The 25,159-nt window shown below is 36.5% G+C and overlaps 1 protein-coding gene across 2 annotated transcripts in view; it reads right to left on the reverse strand.

Moving 5' to 3' along the window:
* GRB14 (growth factor receptor bound protein 14) overlaps window positions 1-25,159 on the reverse strand; it is a gene marked incomplete at its 5' end in the record, with an annotated part of 57,583 nt that overhangs the window by 20,079 nt on the left and 12,345 nt on the right. Inside the window, 3 exons of one of the 2 annotated variants that reach the window (XM_084209023.1) lie at window positions 124-245; window positions 4,686-4,842; window positions 21,885-21,965. In XM_084209023.1, the coding sequence (XP_084065149.1) occupies window positions 124-245; window positions 4,686-4,842; window positions 21,885-21,947 (342 nt within the window). Of the gene's footprint in view, window positions 1-123; window positions 246-4,685; window positions 4,843-21,884; window positions 21,966-25,159 lie in introns of those variants that run through there. The other variant, XM_084209022.1, reaches the window with a different exon arrangement.

A 25,159-nucleotide genomic window follows, 5' to 3' on the forward strand; every position in this document is an offset into this window, starting at 1 on the left:
TGATTATTCCTTTTGACTCCTGCTACACTAAAAAATTTAAATTCTGACTATCAGTGTGCACCAAAAACTTCTTTTTTAGAAACAGTAACTGCACTACTTCACAGATAAAATGTTAGGACTTACCAGTGGATTTTTAAAAAACTCATACTTTGCATAATTTTTTCTAAAATACAGTTTGGTTTCCTCTTCCATTACCCAATTTGACTGGACTTCCACCACTAATTCATGGTCTTCTATAGCTCTTCCTACAAGAAAACCAAAAAAAAAAAATTAAAGAAAATGCAAAAGCAAATATCAAGCTCATGACTAGCAAAAGCCAAAGAACTCTCATGATCTACAGAAAAAGCAGAGCAAAGTTAAACTTCCATTGAATTTAACTCGCTCTTCATTGAATTTAATCAATTTTTGAGTCCAAAAAGACAGAGATTAAGGATGCTATATGAAAATCCCATTTTGTAACCAGATTAAATGAAGCAAATAAAACCATAAAGAAATTCAGAAAATAAAAAAATACCCAAAAATAGTGAAAGGAAAGTCAGCCTTTTGAAATCTTGCACAGGTTGTTCTATTCCAAAACACATTCTTCAGATGCAAGGGCAAAGAACTGAAGCTCTGAGTTAAAACCAGCATTTTTTTTCCTTCAGTTTTATAGAGAGAAAGTGCTCCTCTGAGATGACATTTAAAACTCTTAAATGCTTGGCATTGTGACATTTAAGAAAACACCATTTCCTCAAGACTTACTTCTTGGTAGAAAAATATGACATTGTGCATCACCCCAAAAGATGGGTAAAGGTGCTGATATTTCTTTATTTTTAAGGTGTCACAGCAAAAAATATTTTATAACTGAGTAAACTGACTTTTTTGAAGGAACTGAAACACTGAGTGCCCTCCAAAAACACAGCCCTGTAATCAAATCCTTAAATGCTGACATGAAAAAGCGGCCCTTCTGTTTAGGTACATCCTTTTTGTCTTCCAACTAGACTGGAGAATATCTACCTACCCTTCTATCATCTCTTTATTATTACTATCTCTAAAATGAGGAGCACCTGCTACAGTCCACAACAGCCTCCTTAGCTATGGAAAATATTTAATGCACATGAAAGATTTAATATTGGAGTACATGATAGAACACATTTCAAAAAGCCTCTTCTCCAGCCACCCAGCGGGGAAAAAATTTAAACTAAATAAAAAATAGAAAAACATTGCTCAGCACTATTACACAGGTAGTGCTTTATGAATCCTCACAGAGTGCCTGAAAGAATGCAGAGTGAAATCAAAATGAGACTGAAGGATACTGATGTGCCTGGCCAAGGCACTGCCCTCTACTCAAAAGAGGAGCCTTAGAAAATGTGTGTTCAGCTGCAGAAGCAAACAGAAAACTGTTTACAGCCAGCAGAAACATTTCTCAGTAGAAAAGGAAAAATTTCTGGATGAAGATAGTACTTCCCTTACAAAGGAGAGCAGTTATGGATAACTGTTCTGTTTTCAGAGCCTGCCTTGCTCAGGGGACTTGCAGTGGAAGCATGGGACTTAGAGCACCAAGGTACTTGGTGGTAGGGATGACATGGCATCATCCTAATTTAGGCACACTTCAGCTGCTTTCAATGATCTTAGACATTGTGAAAACCATTCCAGTTAACAGAACATGTACCAGAAAGACACGGTTCTGAAATATATTGATTTATGGAGCTGCAGGAATTGCTGAACTTCAGCTATTTGAAATAGAACCCCCACTGCTGCAGAACCTGGGAGGTGGGGAGGAAAGCTGAGCGTCCAGGCTGCCAAGGCAGCAGCAGCGAGGGCACAACCATCCTTAGTGCTCAACAATAGAGCTCTGCACCCAAGGGCATAGATGTTTGTGAAAACTGAAATACAGAGACCGTGGGTTTATGCTTTGCTCTAGGTGGGAGTTTTGTTGGGATTTTTTCCTTTTTAAACCTTCTCAGCAGATACCTCCACACAGCAATGAAGGCACAATCCAGCAATGTAATTAATGTCTGTCTTGATTAAAAGTAGAACACTGTGCTCAGCTCACTGAGATTCATGCAATTATATCTAATTTGAGAGTATTCAGACAGCTGTTAGATTTTAAAGAAAATGTTCACTAATTGATGGATGAATTATTAATCCACCTAATCCTGGAGTTTACATAGACACACACATTTGCTCACAGCACTTCTCCTTTCAATACCAATTCACTTAACTTATGAGATGAAAAAGACTTTCCAAATTTACATGGGTAAAACATACAGCAGTAACAAACAGAAAACAATCCCAAACTAACTCATAATTTGAAAAGTATTTGTTCAAACTACGCTTCCATTGCTTAAGAATATACTTAAGGCAAGTCAAGATGAATACCTTAACTCCTTCTAACAAAACCAGATCCAAAGCAGCATCATTAAAATAACTCCATTATCATTCAGTACTCTAAAAATACAGAGGGGATATCTAAAATTGTTCCTTTCCTTGGCCAGTAATGTTGAATTTCCAACCTCATCATCTAGGAAATTATTTTACTTTTAAAATTAAGCATTCACCTTTTTCTAGAACTACACTGAAAGCAGCTGGAGCAATTATAAGATTGCAGAGTGAATGAAGGTCTTCAGCAATTTCGAGAATATCAAAATATTAGGGAAAAAATTTTCACTAATTATTTGATATTGAAATCTTCCAAGAAATTCTCCAGATTGAAGAAAATGCACTACTTGTCAAAAAGTGTACTGGGCCACTCCAGAAAGCTGGAGAAACAGTGCCACTATTGTTCTGGCATGGTTGCTCAAAGGCATCTTCTTCAATAGTTCCAACACTACTTGAACACCAGCTACACTACAAAATACAGAAAACACTTCTGCTGTTTATATAGCACTGCTTTCTAAAGCCATTTTGCTACCTCTTCTATAGCAGTCATTTTCAACCTCGACCCAGATTTAACTCTGACCTTCCTCTGAGTTGGAAGCATCTTACAGTTGATACATTCAGTGCAAAAGGTTACAAATATCTTTGATATTTAACAAAGCAAGAAAAGAAATTTGAAAAACGTTTGTGTCTACCTTCATAGGATAAAGGAGTATAAAAGGGCAGAAAATAGTTTTAGCTTTTGTAGTTCATCCTTAAAATACAGCTGATAAGCATAACTGAGTCAGAGATGCACAGTCAAGTTTATTTTCAATAAATGCACAAGGCTGGATTCCCTAGATAGATCCAGAGGAGGAAAGGGACTCTAACAATAGCTTTTAGCCACATTTAAATACACATTGAGGGGGATGGAGAGAGTGGCCAGGGAGAATGTTTGTGGGGGTGTTTGATTTTTGTTCCTGGTGTGTACATTTTTTTTAATCAACAGCACTGAAGTTACCAGGTACCAGTACAGTCTCTTTTGAGAATTAAGAACTCCATGGAGTTTTCTATGTATTTTAGAATGCAGGAAGGCATCCAGAACATCCTCTTTTTCAAGCCACACTTTGCACTAGCAGATGGAACTGCCCTTGAAGTTGCAGAAGTACTACCTTTTTTAGCTCTAGTACAGTGCCAAAGTTCAAGAATAACATGGAAATTTTGAGTGATGTGAAACTATAACCATATTTCTTTGGCATTTGTCTTCTAGTAGATTTTTTCTAACATAATTTCCTATCAAAAGCATACACAACCCAGTACTGAAACACCATGCTCTAAAAGCAAGTAAGATTGTCAAACTTGAGATTCAGTTCACTATTACTTTCCAGCAGTGGGCTTCTAAACTCCTCTCTTGCTAAGGAAAGCCTTTCCTGTATTCTACATTTTTTACATCTCTGCAAACATCCCCTTTCTCCCTACAATTAATTTGCTTTATGTTTTTTATACAGCAAAAGTACACCTATACACATCAAAAGAGAACAGAGATCAGATGTTATATTTTGAAACCACAGATTACACATTTTGAACTGTATAATAGAAAAAGAGAAGTCTTACTACACTAGAAGAACACTGACAAAGTGAAAGAATTTCAGAACATCTTGTTACCAGCAACTTAAAGTACTACACATGGCATTGCTTCAATACAGTTCACTGGTCCTGTGTGGAAGTCTGGAGGAATGGTTTTGTTTTCCTTTTAAAGTAGAGCTGTCCCAGAGTCTCCCATAAATCTAGCCAAACTGAATGTAGTGAAGGAAAACACTGACAGTATTTTCTGAAGGAAAATACTGACTATACCACTCTGATATTATTTCTGAAAACCAAATTCTATAGTAAAGATAAAATAGTACTGTGTAACCTCTTTCAGTCCCTGATGTCAGATATTTCACTCAGGTGTGTTAGGAACTAACAGGATTTTATTTCCAATGAAAATAACCCAAGTCTTTCTAGAGATAAGCAGGAAATACCACCCAAAAAAGAGAAAGAACTGCCAGATAAAAACAAGGGAGAGCAAGGAAGAATTTGCAGTGAGAACTTCAACTGTTAGTGTCTTCCAAATCCTTCTCACAGATGCAGATCAAGCAGTGAGAAGCAAATGTACCATGAAAAAAATCTAGTTTATACCTATGCTTTCAAAAATAATCAGAAGCAACAAGCCCAAAAATAAAAAAATCAGGAGAAACTTCCCATCATTTTGCTTCCAAGCCTTTCTATTAGAATTGTACTCCCATGTGAAAATGAAAACCAAACACCTCATTTACCATCATTTCATTATATATTATTAGTCTTACCTAAACCTGTGTGGGTAAGTTGTTCAAAGAGAGTCCAGCTGTGATCATCAACATAGTGGTTCTTCAATATCAAGAGCTGACACACATCCCTGGCTGTTATATCGCTTGGTACTTCCAAAGCTCTGCTAGTATCATCTTCACTATACACTTTGATTACCTGCAACAAATAAAAACTCTAAAATATCCACAAGTTTAATCTTTGCTTCAGTTACTCCATGTATGTTGCTCTCTCAGTTTCATGACTGAGACAAGAACCCACACACACAGAGTGCAGCATGAAAGACAGCCATTCTTCTCTAGTGCAATGGCATAATTGAGAACAGAACAGCCAAGCAAAGCATATTCCACTACTAAATTTGGCCACTGGATATCCCTTACCACAGGACACTGGCCAGATTGGTACATTAGCTTAAAAAAAAACAGTGATGGAGAGATAAATAAATGCAGTGAAACTGTACATTCTTAAGTAAGCTGAAAAAGAAACCACACAGCATAAACAGTGAAACTCAAGAATTCTACGACTTCAGAACTGTAGAAAGATTTGATAAAGGAGTTAGCTCAGAGAATGGCAATCAGACTCAAGATGCTCACAGTTCTGTAGACAATAAAACAGGAGATGTTACAGAGCGGCTTCAAATTTTGACAAGCAAGAACTGGAATTCTTGCACACACATCCTCAGTTTAAAGGGTGCCCAAGATACTTTTAACTGACAAAATACTCCTCTCAGTTTATTGAATTTATCCATATTCATGAGAAAGCAAGACAAAACTCTCCTGAAATTTATGCACAAAACCTAAATACCATTGTAAATCCCTCATTAAACAGCAAGATACAAGTTCTCACTTTAAAGACAAACAAGCCTGTTACTGTCAGTCATTCCTAAAGAGCTGCCTTACCGAATACACGCTCATTTCAAGCATCTAATAAACAAGCAGCAATGTATTGTGCCCTAACTTGACAAGGCAGCTCCGTCTCTGGTTTGTGCTGAAGTTGGTAGGAAAGTGAGCAGGAAACTCCAACTGTATCTCCTACCACCTGCATCTTCCCAACAACAGAAAAAATCCAAAACTAATTTTTTTAAAAAACAGGTTCTCTCACTCATGTTTTCCAATCAGATCAAGCAAAAAGGACTCAATTTGTAAACCACACTGAGATTTTAAAGCAAACTGATGGCCTTACTCCTCTAAAAAAACCTATTTTTTCAGTAGAACTAAAAAGATACAGAAGTTTGGTTTCAAACTTTGGCCCTGTACATTAAATGAGTATGAAGCCCATGATAATTTGCTTTAATCAATGTTGACAGTTCAAGAGTTCCACACAATATTCAGCCATCCTTGCCACAACACCAATCTTCGGGATATGGCAAACATTAAATTCATGCTCCTAAAGTGCTGAAAAATCTCTCCCTACTCATGAATCAACCACCTCAAAGCTGAGACTTTCAGGGGAAATAGCAGACCTCGGAGAAAGAAGATCCAATGTTTCCACAGACCTAGGATGCAGCCCAACATTTCCATTTAATCCAAAAGGCAGAAAGACCACATTGCTACTGATTTTAATGCTGCCAAAGCAGCCATGGGGGATGGCTGTGGTTGGTTTTGTAAGACATCTATGCTTTGGCAGTGTTCTCACTGCTAAGCAAGAGAGACCAGCAGCAATGCAGCCTGCCTGCAGCAGAGCCTGGCTCCACACACACAAAGTCCCACTCCAGTCACAGAGAAATTTTGTTTGGCCATTCAGGATAAACCAGCATGAATTATTTTAATTCCTGCAATATTTACAATGATTCAAAGATGAAATCAAAAGATGTGTCTGGCAGGGTGCACTGTGAATGGGATAGAGGGCTGTAGAGGTGACTAGAGGAAACAGCATCCCATCACCTTAAAAGAGGTCCTACTCTGGGCAGCACTGAGGGTCACAGACAGCTTCATTAGTCTGTCCAGCAAGTCTATGTCAGGCTGAACCTAAAGGATTTTACAGGCTGAAATGCCAGAAAGGAGAGAGACAGTGGAGAAGGTGAAAGCAAAGAATTGAAGTAACTTTCCAAGTATTGACAATTGTTCTAAGTCCCTTCCAACTGAAATATTCTGTTCTGTTTCCTAATATTCTCACAATAAAGGCAGGGTGGGAATCCACGTGAGCATGCTGGCTAGGGACTCTATGGCACAGAGCAGCAACTGCAGTTTTCCCCAGGCACTCATCAAGTTCAGTGATATGCTTATTTTACAGCAAGAGCACGTACAGCCCATGCTGAGGCTCTTGACGGATATTTTAACAGAAATTCTTTTTAAAAGGGTTAAGAGTCGCAGTGCAGATGACTTCACTCTTATTGCTAGAGAAACAGAAAAAGAGTTTTTAAAATGCTGGAGACAGCAACACAAGTCATGATAATGAGCTGCCTGTGGCCATTCAGCTCAGGGAGTGGGAAGCCTTGGAGGTGGCCTTGGACTACTGGAGCTCAGCTAAAGCAAAATAAAACAACACAACAAAAAAAAAACAATGAGAAAAAACCCAGTTTATATTCTCTGTGAGTATTCTCACTCAGTTTTCTCAGTATAGGGAAATAAATCCTGCTCAAGTCTAGGAGAACACATCACCCCAGCTCACAGCTATGATGGTGTACCTTACAAAACATAAATGCTGTGACCTTTTTCTCTTCCTTGTAAGGGATTCAGATGCAGCAGGAGACAAGAGTCACCTAATAGACACTCATCAAGTTCTGTCACACATTTTGCTTAACAAATTGGTGTAAATCTCATCACTTAGAGTGATCTTTGAGGGTTTTTTTTAATTAGAAGTTGCTCAGTATGCACTTGGTGCTGTGTTTGAAGCAAAGTCTCCTGTAAGATTGGTGGGAATGTACTTATTCCAAGGGGAGTGGATTAGATGAAAAAGGATAAATTCAAAATCCCATTTTTCCTTGGAAATATGTTGCAATACTTCTCTTCCTAGAAGGAGAGGATGCTTTGAGAAGTAAAGGGTGGCAGAGTTATGCTAAAGATGCAGCTATGCTGACTTCCTATAGAAATGAGTAAGCTTGAATGATCACTTTACTTTTTATTAGGTCCTCTCACCATGTATTTGACTGGCCAGTCATCTCCACTTTCTTCCATATTTTTTTGCCCTGAAAAATTTGTCTGAGAAGTACACAAGAAAAGAGCTGCTAATTGAGAAGAAGCTCTCATTACAGTTTTCATTACCCTACACTCTCAAACTTTGCTCCAAAGCAAGCTGTTTCACTTCCCTTGACTATACCTATTAGTAGGCAGAAAAACTTGTCTCAGCAGCACTGAAATCTTCTTTCCAGTCTAGTTTATAAATACAAGGAGATTTTAGTTCTTCTCAAGGCTAGAAAAAGAAACACCTCAATAGCTTCTATTTAAGTCACTGGAAGTAAGAAAAAAGCAGCTCCAAGATTTTCCTATAAGAGGAAAACACCAAGCTCAGCATGACAAGCATTAATCATTTTCACTGCCTATGGGAGCAGGCAAGGAGGTACAGCATTCCTACATGTTCTCTTTCAGTTTTTCAATATATTAAAAATCAGCCAAGATCCCAGAAATATGTGCAATGCATCTTTATCCCTCCAAAAATTATTCTTATAAGAAATGCTGCTTCAAAATGAAATATATTGTTTTTTATATTTCACTAATCAAATGAACTCAGAATGTAAAATAAATGGTGAAAAATACAATCAAATATTTAACAAAGAAAAATGGAAAGAAGACTATAGTTTTTACATTAAAAAGTAACCAGAAGAAGCAAAACCCCAGCAATTGTATAAAAGAATAAGTAACAGTGCACATAAGGTAAGCAGTGTGGGAGGAGGGAGGAACAAGAGAAGCAAAGCTGGACTCTACTCCCCCGAGTCTTCTTCCCCACTCAACCGTCATCTCCACTACAATAATTAAATAAAGTGTTCATAGACTTTTAAGAGAGGGTGTCCAAGTCTGATTCTTCAGAATCTTCATGCCATCTGTTTCGGAAGTTCCAATCTGCAGAAACAGCACAAACATATGCCCTGCACTGAGGAATTTAAAATTTCAAACCAAAGTCCTAACGTGTGAAAAAAGCCAGGTAGAACCCACAGAAAAAGAACCCCTAGCACACAGATTCCAAATTTAGGTGCCTACACCAATATGACCTGACATTTATATGATTCCTAATGCTTCTGTATAGCCATTGACACAGTGGGTAGTCAGCACCTTTAAAAAAAAAAAAAAAAAGCCACTTTTATTTATAAAATAAAAGCCCCTAACTTTAGCTTATGATTTCTAAAATTATTTGGCCCTTTCCCCCAAATAAAACTGCACATTTTTGTAATTACATTATGATTTCTGTCACATTTTTGGTAAATACAGAATTATTGTATGCAAAACCAGGCTTTGAAAAATGTTACACTCCAGGGTGTCATACTTCTCCTGAAATGCTGGCCTGATACTCTGCTAACCCCTCTCTATAGTTTAACAATCAGGCTTTTTGCCTGCAGCATTTGTTCTCCAACTCCCAACCCTTCTGCCTGCTAGACAAAATTTTTTGCTTATTGATACTGGCAAAGGGTAGAGGAATTTGGAGTGTATTTTAACTACAATGGAGGCACTTAGAAACTTCTAGCATTTTGAACCGGTTTATGACTTCTAGCAACAGTCTGTCTTAGTTTAGTCAGAGTCAGCAAAATTCTGCATTCATAAAAATATTTAAGAGGTTAAGTCATAGCTGTTGTTAGAAACAAATAGCATGTTAGTAGAGTTTACTGTGTTCTTTATCAGCTGTGAATGCAAGACTTTCTGTTCAAATATCCCTATCTACAGTTAAAATGTCAGCTTTTAATATTTCCTCCAAAGGGAAGATTTCCAGGCTAAAGGATTCACGCAGCTTCCAAAAATCTACATCTGTCATTAAAACAAGGTGCATACAATGTCTAATTGCACATGTCTTGACTTCTCATTTGGAACACAGTATAGCCTCAAGAGGCAGAAGGAACACAGCTCCTATTTTCTGTCTTGCAATGAAACCAAAGTGCAAAGAAGGAAGAGCAAGGTATAGGAAAATTGGTCTACCTCTCCTTCCACAACCTAGAAAAACCTCATGCTTTTTCCATAATCAAACCTTTTTTAAAATGACATTTCAAAGAGCAAAAATAATGTTAACTTCCAGCCTCTATTCTAATGTAAGATGACAGACAAGGTGAGTTTCTCTAGCAATTAATAAATTTCTTGCCTCAAAACATAAAAAAAAAATTACACCTAGATATTCTTCTAGAAAGTATTAATAAACTTGTAAAATTTCATGTTAAAAGTATGCATATTTTATCAATCAAAACAATTTCTACTTATTTTCTGTAATATTCTTCTGTTGCACTGTACTTACAGCACTATGGCAACTGTCTGTATGATGCAACTCACAGAGCCACTCCCCTCCTTCAGACTCCTGGTACAAACTCCATGCCCTACCTAATCCAACCACCCATGACCATCCCAGGAATTACAAAATTACACCAAAAATAGAAAATGAATAGCAATACAAAGAACTTTATATTACCTACAGGCAGAAAAGTCCAATTCTTACTTTCAAAAGACATACTTGCCCCCTGACTTTGGGCAAGTCAGCATTAGTTCCTCAGTTTTGCTTTTAACAACATGAGGCAGGGGAAGTGAAATCTGTTTCTGTACAGCAAGGTAAGAGACTGAACTCATTAAGATTGGTAAAGCACTTATACATCCTCACTTGACTGCTGCTTCAGATGTGTAAATATGTTGTATTATAAAAAGGGAGCTTAAATTATGCATATCTCCAAATTGTAATAGGCTATGTGTAAAAATATACCAACAAAGTTCTTTCAAACAAAGGTTATGACAATCACATCACGATACTGGAAAAAATGGCAGAATGAGGACAATATGACAAGCAATCATGGCAAAGACAATGTCAGTGAAACTGAAGAGAAACAGAGTTTGAAAGACACAACCGGGAAGTTAAAATACAAATAGAATTACTTAATCCTGAATTTGATACATTCAATTTTACAATATTGGTCAACAGAAACAAAATGTAGTTATAGATAGTAATAAAATAGTTACGGAAGATTTCATTTCCCTGCATAAAACTGAACAAAAAGGCAAAGTCTAGAAAAAGCCACTGCCATGTGTTGGACAAACTCTTAGTACAACTACTTTTAGAGCCGAAAGTGAGATTCTTGTAAACTATATGATAGTTAGATGACACTTGGTCCAAAAAAATTACAATAATTGAAGGATAAAATAGCAACAGCAACACTGTGAAGCTCAATCTCCTGTAAGTAGGAATGGCAGTAATAAATAGATTAAAAGTGAAAGACTTATCACCATCAACAGCCATTACCACAAAGGACCAAATCAGGAGTGAGAAATACAAAGGGATCTACAGAGATAAAACCCACAATAAACTCCTTAAAAAGAATGCACATTATTTATAAGGAAAGGTAGGAGTGGATCAAATAATTTATTTAAACAGAGAGTCTCAAGTTAATCTACCTTACCAAAAATCTTTTTCAAAATATGGAGATTCCAAACAAAGCCAGTGAAAGACACTTCAAATACAACTGCTAAGATGTGTGTAAATATGTGAGGAAATATAAATATTATCATCAAAAAATTCAAGTAATGCACTTCCATGGAACATCAGAAATGAAAGAAAATTAGCAAACTTGCCAAATGATTAAGCTGTCAAAGGAGCACTTATACAAGATAAACACACCGCAGAGAAGCTAAATCATTTATCTGCATTAATTATTCACAATGCATATGGAACAGGTTCCCAGATCTAGTCTTTATAGGTGAAATAAAATTGTCTGTTTAAAGTGGTAATAAACTGGAAATAAAAAGGCAAATAGTTAACAGGAGGTTATACAGTCTAGCATTTAAATGCCAAACCTCAGCCTATCCTAGCACCAGTAGAAATGGAGGCTTAGGCTCCATCTATCACTTCATCTGCTGTGCACTGAGGATAAAGTTCTGCTCACACTTGAAAAAGGGGAAAAGCCCAAGGGCTAGTGCAGCAGATTAACTTTGGGTATTGCTTTGCAAATTCATGAGTCACCAGTGCCTACCACCAGGCAGCTAAGAAAGAATCTACTAACATTACCTAAATCTGTCTCTTCCTAGAAGAAAACCTACACTTACATTTATGAAAACTTTTTTCCATCTTGTTCATAGCAATTCCTGGAGTGATTTAGAGTAACCATCATAATGCTGCAAAACCTCAGTGGGGTAATGCAGTTTACACTGACTGGTATCAATAATTTTTCCCAGGTTCTTCAAAAGAAGAGCTATAATGCAAATTAAACCATTATGAAGAAAGAGACTACAGAATAAAGATAAACTTGGAATACACAGTTAATTTTCAGAATAGCTGTCTATAGTCAAGTCATTTCAGGCTCTTATTCATATTAACCCTCTAAATCAGAATGGAAGAACCATGTCTTACTAGCTGTGATAAAAAAAAAGTCTTAGTTATTTTTCATTGAAATATTAATAACACTAATTTATACATTAACACTTGACACAAGGCTATTTGTGCACTCTCTCAACTCCAGTGCACAGTATGCATGGCTTTTCAATCAATCTAAACCCAATATGTGGATGATCAGGAAGGCATGAGAGTTTTACACCTTCCTATCCACTAAAAATAAATTAATTAATGGTTAAATTTCCATGAAACTTGGGTAAAATTCTTTATACAAGGGAAAGTAATTTGAAAACTCAGCTGAGACCATAGCATAATCCAGCCACTGAGTAAATGTACACAGGCTATTCTCCCTTAAGCCAAGCATCACTGCTTCTTGGTGTTGGAATCACAATGCTCCTTCCTAGAGTTCAGCTCATACAGTCCTCCTAACACAGCACAGTTGTTTAGGCTAAATGTATATGCTTTATGACCCATTATTTTCACTCAGATCTTCCTTATAATTTCTCATTAAAACCACAGAAGATTGCTAAAAAAAACAGCAAGGTACAAAAATCCCCTAGCTAAGAGTTTTTGCCCTCAAACCAAGTCCTTTCTGTTAAAGGTTCAAAAATCTTGTTGTCTGACTTAAAGAGATTAATATTCAGACCAAACTTGATTATTTAGGTTAATAAAAGTGTATGTTTACATGAACTATTCTTAAGGAAAAGTTAATTTAGTGGAGCTGATCAGCGTATTAGCCTTATTGATAAACTGATGGTATTACCATCTTCAGTCCTTTGTTTCCACACTGCCTGCAAAGTCCTAGCTTTAAATAGTTTTTTATATATTTAATAGTAATATGCAGGTTTACATTTTACTAAATACAAAAGCAATATTTAGAATTCACTTATCATAGACAGAAAACCTCCAGGTAGACTAACTGAACTTAAAAAGAGGGATGGAACAATCATGCTGGAGGATTCAAAGAATCTGACTTAAGAAGGCACTTCAGTATTTCTTTTTTTTAAAAAAAAAGTTTGTCAAACAGAAAATGAACAGAAAACGAGTCATGTCGGAAGACAGAGGAAGAAAGAAATTTAAATACGAAGGCACTAAAATATAATTCTGTTTTTTGTATTCTGTGTACAACAAAGATCAGGGCAAAATGTTATCAGCCTCATGTTTGTATAGCTTGTCCCTATTTATGTCAAGGCACTAACATTATTTAAATGAGGCTTTCTGTATTTAATAGTGCAGTTTGTCCAACAGATCCTTCGCTTGTCAGAGATAAATAGAATGCTGTGTTCCAGCACAAGAGAAAGCAAATCTGTTACTGCCGTGTTCTGGCTGCAGTCTATGTTTCTGAAGAGATACCAGCTATAAAAAGAAGTACCTATTGTTTCTACCAGGTTTTTCACACCATGTTGCTGGTTTCTCAGTAGAGCAGATCTCTTGCAAAGCTGAGAAAGACCAAGTCTCTGAATAACACTTTTAAGAGACCAATTAGCTTCCTATTTTATTTGCAGCAGTCCTGAAATAGATTTTTAAATAAGAAAAAAAAAAGGAGAACAGATTTTTTCTTAAAACTCTCTTTCACTTTGGCCATTTTAAACAGAAGCTTTGGCTTGAACTGTAACACAGATTAAAAGAGAATAATGCCTTTATCATCAACTATATCAGCTGTGTATTCCCCTGAATATATAGAGGAGAAAATCATGTAGACTCTGAGACAAAGCAAAGTTTAGATTTTTTAGCTGAAGATACAGTTTGGAAAATTTCTCTGTATTTCTGGAGTGGTACAAGGAATGTCCAGAGCAAATATGACAAAGGCCATGTAGGGTAACCCACTGTAATAAATGTAATTTGTTTTACAATGCTGAAATACTTTGCCACTTGGTACATGACAAAAAAACTTGCTTTGCTGGGTCAGACTTCCAGTCCAGTACTGTCATCTCTGGGTATCTGTTTCTAGCCATCACTGGAATGTAAGAACAAGGTTTAACTGTTGTAGGATAGGTATTCTGACAGAAAATTTTATTTCTCAGCACTTCTGAACATTTTTTAAAATTCTCATAGCATTTTTCCCTCTGGCCAAAGCATAAAATCCAAATAAAGAGTAAATCCTGCAGTAAATGTAGTAAGTCTACTCAAACCACGTAAAACCTTCAACGATACACTGTTGTGTTATTACAGATTTGTCAGCAGGTTTTGCTGGCAAATCCAAACACATAAAGGAAAAGAAAAAAGATGAAGGGCATCTGGGCGTGGAAACCAGCTCCTGTATCTGTTGGCAAAAGTGTAATAGTCACCACGGGCAGCAGACTAAAACAAGGGAACCAAGTGAAAAGGAAGATAAGTGGGTGATGTCGTTAAAAGGGGGTGATAATTTCAGAAATTTAGTCTCTTTGATAATGTTTACCTCTAACCATTTGTTCTAAAATGAAAATGAGATATGTAGACTGAGCAGTCTTCAGTCACACAGGAAAACAGAAGCCAGCAGCACATTTCCCATCTCTAGGCTTGTTGTGATACCCTACATTCAGAGGTCTGCTGGGTTGTCTGGCTGCTGCTTCGCTTGCCCACACACAAGCCATGCTCATATTACCATAAATATATGCATTTTATTTCTGTTATGATCATCCTACAAGTCTTGTCAAACAGGATACCCAAAAAGACAGTGACAGACACCAATCCAACAAGTTACAATCAACAGGACCAAAGGAAAAATAACAACATTGAGGACTTGCATATGCAGCTGATGAGTATGATGAGCTATGGAAACCTGGCTTTCGGGCCAATACAAGCTGAGGGCTCAATTGCTATTCAGTCTAGATATCATTTAATTGCTAACCTCTTGGAGAACAGGATTGACTAGCTCAGAAAAGCAGTCCAAGTGGCCTAAAAAAAAAGCACAACTTTGTTAGGGCAAAGGTTGTCAGTAGAAATTATCCAATTGGCAACAGGCGTGATGAAAAGACTGTGAAGAAATCACAATGCACTAAAGAATAGTGGGGGGGAAAAAAGGGGATTCTAGTAGAAAATAAAGGAAAAGCATTAAGGGTGTAAACTGAACACCTCTTCCCAGGTCTCGGTCCTCCATATGAGTTTTAGTGGTGCCAAACAAAAAAGGTATCTGCAAAAACACCACTTGCAAGAAGCAGCAACTGCAGGGATGTGCAAAGCATGGGAAAGAACAGAATCAAAGATGTCTCTCCAAGTGATCATTTCTGATGCCCAAGCATGAGTTTTGGTGAAGATATTGGTCAGCAGTCCAAGACAGCCATTTGGATCTGCCAGAAAAAGGAGATGAAAGACGAGAACTGTGATGAAACATGAGATACATGCCAAAGAGCCTAACAACTCTGGGTGAAGAAGGTGGATGTGTATTCTTGGAAAGTGAACTTCAAGTTTGACTCGCCTTGCTTTGTACTGTTCCCAAGGCACCCATTATAAACTGTACTGCAGCAGAGTAAATCTGCTCTTATATAACTACTTCAAACTCTGAAAAACTGGTTGCCTTGAAATAATGTAAACATAAATAAAGAGTTGAAAGCAACTGAATATGGACGACTTCAAAACAGAAATTTTAAAAAGTCACTACCAAGGTAACAGACTTAGACAGACTGGAACTGGGCTAAACTTTCCAGTGTTACCACAGAATTGTATTGGTTGAGGCATTTTGATCTGTGGTTGGTTGGCATTTTCTAGACACCAAAGCCACTCTATCACTTGATAGAGTTGATTATGGGGTCAGCCTAGGAGCCAGCTAGCATTGGACATACAGGGAACTTTCTAGAAGCTCCTTACAGAAGCCATCCACGTAGAGCTCCCCTCCCCCTGTTACCAAAACCTTGCCATGCAAACCAAATACATGATTAAATAAATGGTCATAACTTCTTTAGGTCCTAAAGGCAGCTGTTGTTTTGTTGGGCTGGTCTTGCCTGTGTTCCTGACCAACAGGCAGAAAAACAAGCAGTGAGGAAGAATGGGGCATGGGCAGTACCTATAGCAACTGCATGAAAATGAGGAAGAAAGCACATCTAAATATGAATAATTCCTTGGTTCAATGTGATAAGTTTTCTTTGCATTCAGCGATGTAGCTTCAAAAGTAAATTTATCAAAAGTAAAGAAAATTTTCTCATTTTTCAGGTACTTGCTTATGCATGTAGAAAGTAACATGTAACAGACTTATAAGTAAGGGAAATATGATCTTTTGCATAAGACTCACACCTTGTGTGCCGTTTGTTGTTTCTCCCTTCACATACAGCAATGCAGCATAATCGGTATGGGGTTTACTTTAGCAAAAATAGCTATTCAGCAGTAGCTCTTGATACACTTCAAGGCCAGATAACACAGTCTGAAGGTCAAGTTCTGACTTCTTGAAGCCTAATTTATTCAAGAGGAGACTAAAGTACTAGAGCTAGAAAATGGCCAAGCACTTTCTTCAATTGATGAAAAAACTGGTTTTCTTCCAAAGGATTTCTGCCCACAGAAGAGGATTATGATCAGAGTAGGGCACTAAACACTGCCAATTTCCTTGGTTACTGTATGAAGAATGTTAGATGTTCAAAGAAAGCAAGAAGAAACTGAAAAAAACATATCAAAGATCTGTTAAAGAACTGAAGACAGAGAGGAGACAAAGTGCAACGTTAATTGTACCACTGAACCCTGTCAAACTATACAAAGGACAAGTAATGGCCAAGTGCATTAAACCACTGAGATTTTAAAAGACTTTTAAAAAGCTCAATGCACTTAATACTCACCCTCTCATAGGCACATACACATATACATCTCTATCTACCCTTCATGGCAACTATGCAGCACAGTGCTTTACATTTTAATTTTCAAGACCACTGATGGTTTTGTGTACAAAACACTCTAGAAAATCTGATTGCTTGTAGAGACTGGAATCCCAAAGGATAGGAAAAAACTCCCTTTCCCTGCCTGCAACTGAACCATAGAGACTGCTAAAGTTAGTCCCATTTTGATTTCATTTATACATGTGGGATCATTTTTGTACCCAATAAAAACAGAAGGAAGTCTTACTGGTTTCATGCTAGTCAAAGGAGGAACTATGACTGGTCAACCAATATATGATGACTATACCAGAATCCACTTTTAGGTGCCTGCTTGAGTATAAGGAGTAGATATTCAGCGCAAAAATTGGTCTAAAATTCTTTTCAACAATAGTTTCTAGATTTATTTGGCCTACATCATAAAAAAGGGGATGAGTCCTGCAATACCCTCCCTGGAGGAGGGTCTGTCAGTAGCTCCCTCCTAAGCAGTTCCTGGACCTAGCCACAGTTCCTCCACAATGACAGAAAATGCTGGACTGCCACCCTCCTTCTTCCCTATCATCCATCATTGAATCACGAGCCCCTCCTCATCCTCTGTCACAAGCAGGTGACTTAGTATCTGTAAATACTGTACAACAGAAGACTCAATATCAGGCCATTTATTAACCCTTCAGAGCTAACATGAAAGTTGCATGCTCCCTCCAACAAGGATCTGTGGTAGATACTTGCAAAGCAAGTTTCACAAAGTTTTATGTATTAGAGGAAAGCAGGAATTCCAGATGTCCCCAAACAAACTGCAGCTATCCTAGCACATGTTAGATACACAAAGCTGGCAAGACTTTTCTGCAAGCCTACATCCTAGCTGGGCCTTCTAGCAAGCTTAAACAGAAACTTCTTTCAAACAACACACTACCATTCTTCTGAATTCAGTTTGGGTCTCTTCCCATTCCCATATATATTCCTCCTTCTCAACCTTCCTTAACTCTTTTTCTGTCTCAAAACCTTCATTCAATTTGTAACAAACTGCAGATAAAGAAGTACCTTATCGTGATGTTTTATCCCAGTAATTTATGCCTAAGACATAATTCTGTACTGGATTTAAATAAAGACTTAAAATTCAAAAATTTCACCTCAACCACCACAGTTTTTCTGACCACTGCTCCTAAAGCCTTTAAAGCCCACTCAAGTCCATCTCCCACTCCTTCCATCTCTAAGAAACCTTTCAGATGTCTTCAGAACTTTGCAGGATGCTGCCCTTACATTACTCTATTATAGAAAAATTTTATTACAATATTATAGAATCAAAGAATCCTAGAAAGGCTGGGGTTGGAAGGGACTTAAAAGATCATCTAGTTCTAGTCCTTCTGCCCCGGGGACCTTCCACTAGACCAGACTGCTCAAAGTTCCAATCCAGCCTGGTCTTGGGTTATATTATTCATTGTTGTATTTATTATTGTATTTCTTTTATTTCTATTACTGTATGAAAGACAAAAAGGACACTGGTATTGTTTTTTATTTTTAAACTACTATTTTTCAAACTGTCCTTATGAAGAGATGTTTCATACATGAATGCTTGGTCTGTATCCAGTAATTTTATAAAAGGTATCCATTTAATGACACCATTATCATGTCACTTAAAGTGCCTTATGTAAAATTCCTGGATTAGCACACTGGCCTTTCATCTCAGGGGTCCAAATGCAAAACTGAAAAATTACTTTCATGCTCTTAGCCTTGCAGATAGACATTACTAATTCTCAGTACAATTTGGCTTAAGTGACCATTTCTCCTTGGGGGAGGGATAAGTGTTGATTAAAGCAGCATGTGATTTTGGGCCAGAAAAATAGATGGAATAAAGATGCAAGAGCATCTTGAAATTTTCATGCCCAGTCCTAGATCTGAGCAATTTAAAATCACATCTTCCTTTTGTCATATTTCTTCCAATTAAAAGACACTACACAATCTCTTCAAGAATTGCTGCAAATTATTCAACTGCAACACATATTGACTATGTACACAATGATTTTGAGCATCATCTCACTTAGTGTGTCATGAAGTTTACAGCTGTTGTGAAAAGAACTGCAAGTCTCTGTTTATACACCTTGCATACATCATCAAGTGCCTAAGTCTTCTACTTACCATGTAACAAATCTAATAGACTTGTGTTTATATTGAAGAAATCTTTGGTCTTTCACTGTAAAACAATGTCTTGAATGCATTATAACCTTTCAAATCTAATTTTTAGAAGAGTATGGAGCTAATCATACAAAAGATAAAAACATTTCCTCTGAGTTGCATTAAGTATATGTCCATACATGCAATAAATCTGGTTGTGATAGCACTCAATATACATAATTCCCTATGTTCATTAAGCATGTCATTTTCCCTGTGTTACAAGACCCCTTGAAACCTAAACAAGACTTAGTAGCTTTAGTTAAAAATACATTACTTAAAACACATCAACTGTGATAAGTACTTCTCATCAGACTTCAAAACAGAAAGTATAAAGTAACTTTGGACAAAGTATATTAGACATTTTGAATGAAAATGGGAAAACCTAAGTGCTCAAGAAGTTGGCAGAACAGATTAGCACATTGACAATGCAAACTTTTACTTTTGTGAGATGGACAAAGAAAGACTTGCAATTTTTGCAGTATTGTGATTAAACTAGACTTCTTACACAATTACCTACTCCATGAATTTAAGAAATAATTCTTTGTAATGACTGATATGCCAGAAGAGTATTTCATGAGTTAAAACTTAAGTTTCTCTTGACTATGTAGTGTTAATGTAAAAAACCTACTTTTCCAGGTCCTTCAAGTGCAACAAAAAGTAGAAATTGCACCACTTTAGGTCAAAGGTTCTAATGTCCATGAGAAACACAAACAAATTTACACATGCACATATGTCAGTCACCCCTCACCAGCATGGCTCTTTCCTGCCTACCTTCCTGCCTTCCCTTCCCCCAGTATTCTAGTTCTAGAAATTAAGGCATTGCTACAGAAATAACAAAGCCCCTTCTGTAGAGGGAAAAGATGCTTTCAGAAGGAATTCTACATGCCTAGATAAAACCATTCTACATGCCTAGATAAAACCATCACAAGCCTTAACAAGCCTATTAAATTTGGCACACAGTGAGACCTCAGTGAGGACACATGCCTTCAAGAATTTTTTGAAACAGTGTGCAACCCGATAGCTACCCACCTAAGGCAACACCCTATGCTGCTTCCTCCTACTGCTTCCATTAATTTTATTTTGGGCTTACAGAGTGCATAGATAAAGAGAAGTAAAGCCAATAACTGTTGGCAGCTAATTTGATAACAGCAGGAAAAAAAAAAAGAGAGAGAATGTGCAGAAAATTATCTAACTGAGAATTTGTCAAAAAACTCTTGTATTTTCTCAGAGAACTATTATCTTTCAACATCAAAAAAATAAAAATCAATCCACTGAAATATACACTACAGTTAAAACTGAGTTTCCCAGCCTTCTGAATGCTAGATTGAGTGAAGTTACACCTCTCCCCTCCCACACAGCACCAAGTACTGCTGTGTGAATACCACAGGAGTCTAACACAACTACACACTGCAAGAACAAAGACCTTCCTCTCCCAACATACAATTAACAAAACCCAGACAAAAATAAAATAACTATGACAACTCAAGGTCTGAGCTCTAAAGGGGTGTTAAGGAGAGGAAGAGAGGACTGGAGGTAACCACAAGATTGAGAGGATGAGAGCTCAGAAGTTAAACCACAATTTTTAAAGGAGTATTTTTGAGAAGTGTAACAGAGATATTGCAAATTGTTAGATAACACTGTGTTAACACTGTGCACATCTTGCACGTATCTAAATGTTACATTTTTTATACCAAAAAAATAATATATTATCATGCTAGTAAAACAGCAGCATAATCTAATCTGTACCAAACCCTCCCAGTTATGTTCACAGGCTGCCCTTCCAACTCAAACAACGAAATAATATAAATGAATACTGTTTATACCACAAATCAATAAAAGTTATGTGTTTATATACTTCTTTAGACCCAGAGGACTAATGCCATGAATATAGGCTGCATTCCCCATAAACTGCTCATGAGAACCATTTAATACTGTAGCAATATTTCAGTGAACTTTCATTTTTCACAATGCTGTTACATTAAAAAGCCACTGAGTAACAGAAGAGTCTATTAACAATGAGTTAAGCACATTATGCAGCAATGAGGTTTTGAAAAATATCTACACATTTACAAAATAAATCGAACTAATTAATAACTTACAACTTGTTTGAAATAACTTCTCATAAGTTAACCTATCTGGCTCAGCAGAGAGTCATATTTCTGTACTTCATTTCCGTGTGTATTTTTAACTTCACAGATATCCCCAGCGCATTGAGTTACACTAGGCAATCCTAGTGCACACAGATGTAATCCTTTTGCACTGCTTACACTTTTTATTGAGATAACAAATAAAGGCAAGCTACAGTGGCTATGTAAAAACACTGTACAGGGTCACCCTGGTTCCCAAAATACATGATGGGCCATCCACTATAAAGGCATTAGCCAGAACAGGTCAGGAAAAAGCAAATTGTGTTTAAGGCTGAGGCAAAACCTGTGGAAGCAGACTCCAGTAATCCTTTGTTAGGAATAGTATCGTAGCCTTCAAAAGAGGCATATTTTAAAGCAATCATGACATTTTAAAAACTACATTAATCTGTAAGAAAAATAATTTCCTGCACAAAGTACAAAATTTTAGTTGCAAAGAAAAGAGCACCAGTAAAAAAATTCAGTTGTGGACACATATATATTTATAAGCAAACATATTTCACATAATGAAATCAAAAATTTCTACATTTATCAGAAAAGAAACATTATTATTACACTAGAGAAATTTAAGAAAAGGTGAAAAAATAAATACAGCCATGTTTAAGCATTGTTATCAACCCATACTAATTTCAGAATTAAAATACTGATTTAAATGCCATACCCTTTTCTGCAGAGTTATTGGCATAACTGCAGGCAATGTTACTCTTCTGGAAGACAAATTCATGTCTGCTTTTCACAGAACTTGCCAACCTTCATCCAGGTGATAACACGGAGCAGAACAAAGCAGTTAGCAATATTTCTTGAAACCTAATTCCTCATAACCTAAATATTGGAGAGTCAGCACAAAGACTAAGGCTCTAGTAAATGTCATTCCATTTATGTGAATTCAGTCCTACTCAAAGCCAATGACAGAACACACTGGGGTAGGACAAAACAGAAATCAACCAACCAAAGAGCTTGAAAACTTGTGTTCTGTCCTTGGAAATGCCCACACTATCTCTGGCTATAAAAATAAGCAGAACAACATGCATTTCTATCACTCAGAGCTTTGTCTTTACTGTCAAAACAAAACCAAATCATTAAAGACTGCATTCTAACACCTCACACTGAGTGGTTACAGACTTGGGGCTTTTTCTCTGGCTTTTTCCAGGGAAACAAAATATTCTTCAGTGCTTCTGATCTTTGAGTTTCAGAGCAGTAACTGAGCATGAGAATAGATTTAATGAATCCATGGAGTCTAATTATATGATTCTTAACTACCTTTATTCAAAGCAGAAGCAAAACATCCCTTTTACTTTAAGTAATGCAATTACTACCTTTTCAATGCAACCAAGGCCTGAAAAAGTGACAAATAAAATGTTACAAGGAGTGACATTTAAGACTGTTTTATGAACCCAAGTTTTTGATCACCCCCATTCACATAATTATTTTATGTATCAAATATTTGCATTTAAAAATCTGTTTTCATTAACATGGTTTGACAAAGGAAATCTGGGGTTTTTCTTTCCTTCTTTGTCAAAAAAGGCAACATTTTGTATTGCTTAAATGATAAGGCAAGGTATAATTCTTTTTAGAGGTCTCATAATGCACTTAATAACAGATTTTTTTTTCTGCTTTTATGCAGCATGACTAAGCAACATTCCTGTTGTAAACCAAATTATTAAACAGATGTTAGATCTGTGATATTGGGTATTTCTTTTATAACTCTTGACCAAGCAGTTCTTATCAGAAACATTGCTTTTCGTAGCTGAAGACTGCAGACATTTAAAAAAATTATTTGAATTAAGCATTCATAGCTTCCTGAAGAATAACATATCAGCTATGCAGGCTGCTGTATTTCATAGGCAGTCACTGCAAGGTGTGTATTATTTATCATACACCTGATGTATAGGTCCTAAAAGTATTTAGGACTGACTTGGTAAATATTACAATAATCCACACTAAATTTCACTAGAACATATTTATAGGCTTTTCTTCTTTTCCCCCAGTGGAAATGAGCACACTCTGTATGATTCCCAAAGTATCTAGAAAAGAATCTCATCTCCAAGACATAAGAAACTGTACAATGACAAGTTAAAAATAAACAATTTTATTTAATGGGCTTTTCTGATTTGAGAGTTTTCCAGATGGCAAATACATAACAAGTCTCTGGCACCACTGAGATAATTCAGAATCTATGAATTCAAAGCATCTCTTTTCATGCTAAATCACCTTTCTCAAATTCTAAAATCAGTAGTACTGAAGGAAGTTCTGTTGATGAACAAGAGGAGCAAACACCATAAATACAAAAAATACGGCTCCCTCCAAAAACTAAAACCTGCATTGCACTGGCATTTTACCAGCAGCTCTCAAATAGTAATAAAATACTGCCAAGGAATAGGAAGTAAAGATAAATATTTTCCTAAAATTTCAAAACCTGTTGTCCTTGATTGAGACACACAGGATGGAAAAAAACTGATAAGAAACCTATGCCAAGTCACAAAGAGAATTTCTTTAGAGACAGACATTTGATCCTCGTTGTTAGCTTTAAAACAAGAGCTTCTAATAAAACCATAAACCAATTAAAATACAGCATTATTATTAAACAACTCATTTTCTTGCCTTGTAATAAAGGTTCACTTTTAACTTTGACTCCTTTTACATTCAGTTTATAGCAGCAAGAGATCCATAGCAACTAATCTTTTAGGTTTAAGGTATTTATTCCATTTTATTTTTGCTCAACTCCAGTCCAAAATCTTTATGATTGTTTTGATAAAATAAAAAAGTACTTCTGAGATCAAGTTTAAAGTGTTACTTACGTAACATTTGGAATTAACATCCTTTTCTACTAGAGATAGCTATGATAAATGTCAAGTGTTTGCAATTAGGTTTTTACCTTTCAGGCACACAGTTTTTATTTCCTGTGGGAGCATGTTTTCAAAATTCTATAATATAGCTCCAAAATGTTGCTGTAAGAGCCAGAAAAAACCTTGTGGTACCAGAGCCCAATCCCACAGGCGTTTTACTCAAGGAATATTAGACATGCACATAATTGCAGCACCAGGACAAAAAACTCCCTCTACTCTTTTTCCCTCGGATCTTATGAAAAAATGTTTGGGTAATAGCAGCTGTAGAACTTGCAGCATTGCATTAGTGACTTCACTGGGAAAGAAACAAAAATAGCCTAAGCCATTTTTCCTTACCCCTGGGTACTGAAGGTCCTTGGCTCTTGAAAGCATGTGCAGCTTTTTGCTCTATGAATAAAATTGACCCATTTGTCTGCAAGGTGAAGCAAAGGCTCATTTTCTTCAGTGAAATTATCTGTATTGTATCTTTTCCAACCAGAGGAACAGACCAGACCCATTCAGAAAGTAACCAAAAACTTGTGTCGCGTTTGACTTGACTAATAAAAATCCAATATTCAAATAATAATTAGGTTTAAAAAAATATATTACAGTAATTTATGTATACTGGTGAAAGTAAACATGTTTGCATCCAAGAGTACTAAAAATAACATTAAGAAATATTTTATTTTTTTAAATTTCACACACACACTTTTAAGAAAATAAATTGAATAAAACACAACTTTAAGTGCAAACCTTGCAGAATCACTTCACCATGTGAAAGTCAAGAGGAGTTCTATTGATAAATGTGAGATACAGAAAGGCTTTGAAAGCCAAATACGCCTTCAGGGAAACATATATGACCACTTAATTTTTTTTCCTATAGATAAAAGATTTTACTTGTCCATGGCAGGTCTGCAAGGAATTTTGCTGGTGCTGGTAGACAGGAAGGAAATCAGATCCAGCTCACTTGCTGAAATGACTATGTTTATGCAGCTTTTCACTCCTATTTTTGTCACTAAGCTACCAGATACAGTTGTGAAAACATTGTGCAGATACTTTTTAGACACTTCAAAATATAAACCACTTCTACTTCTTGCCACTTAAGAAAGCG

Source organism: Fringilla coelebs (assembly GCF_963513975.1).
Source record: "Fringilla coelebs genome assembly, chromosome: 7".
Taxonomy (NCBI): Eukaryota; Metazoa; Chordata; class Aves; order Passeriformes; family Fringillidae; genus Fringilla; species Fringilla coelebs.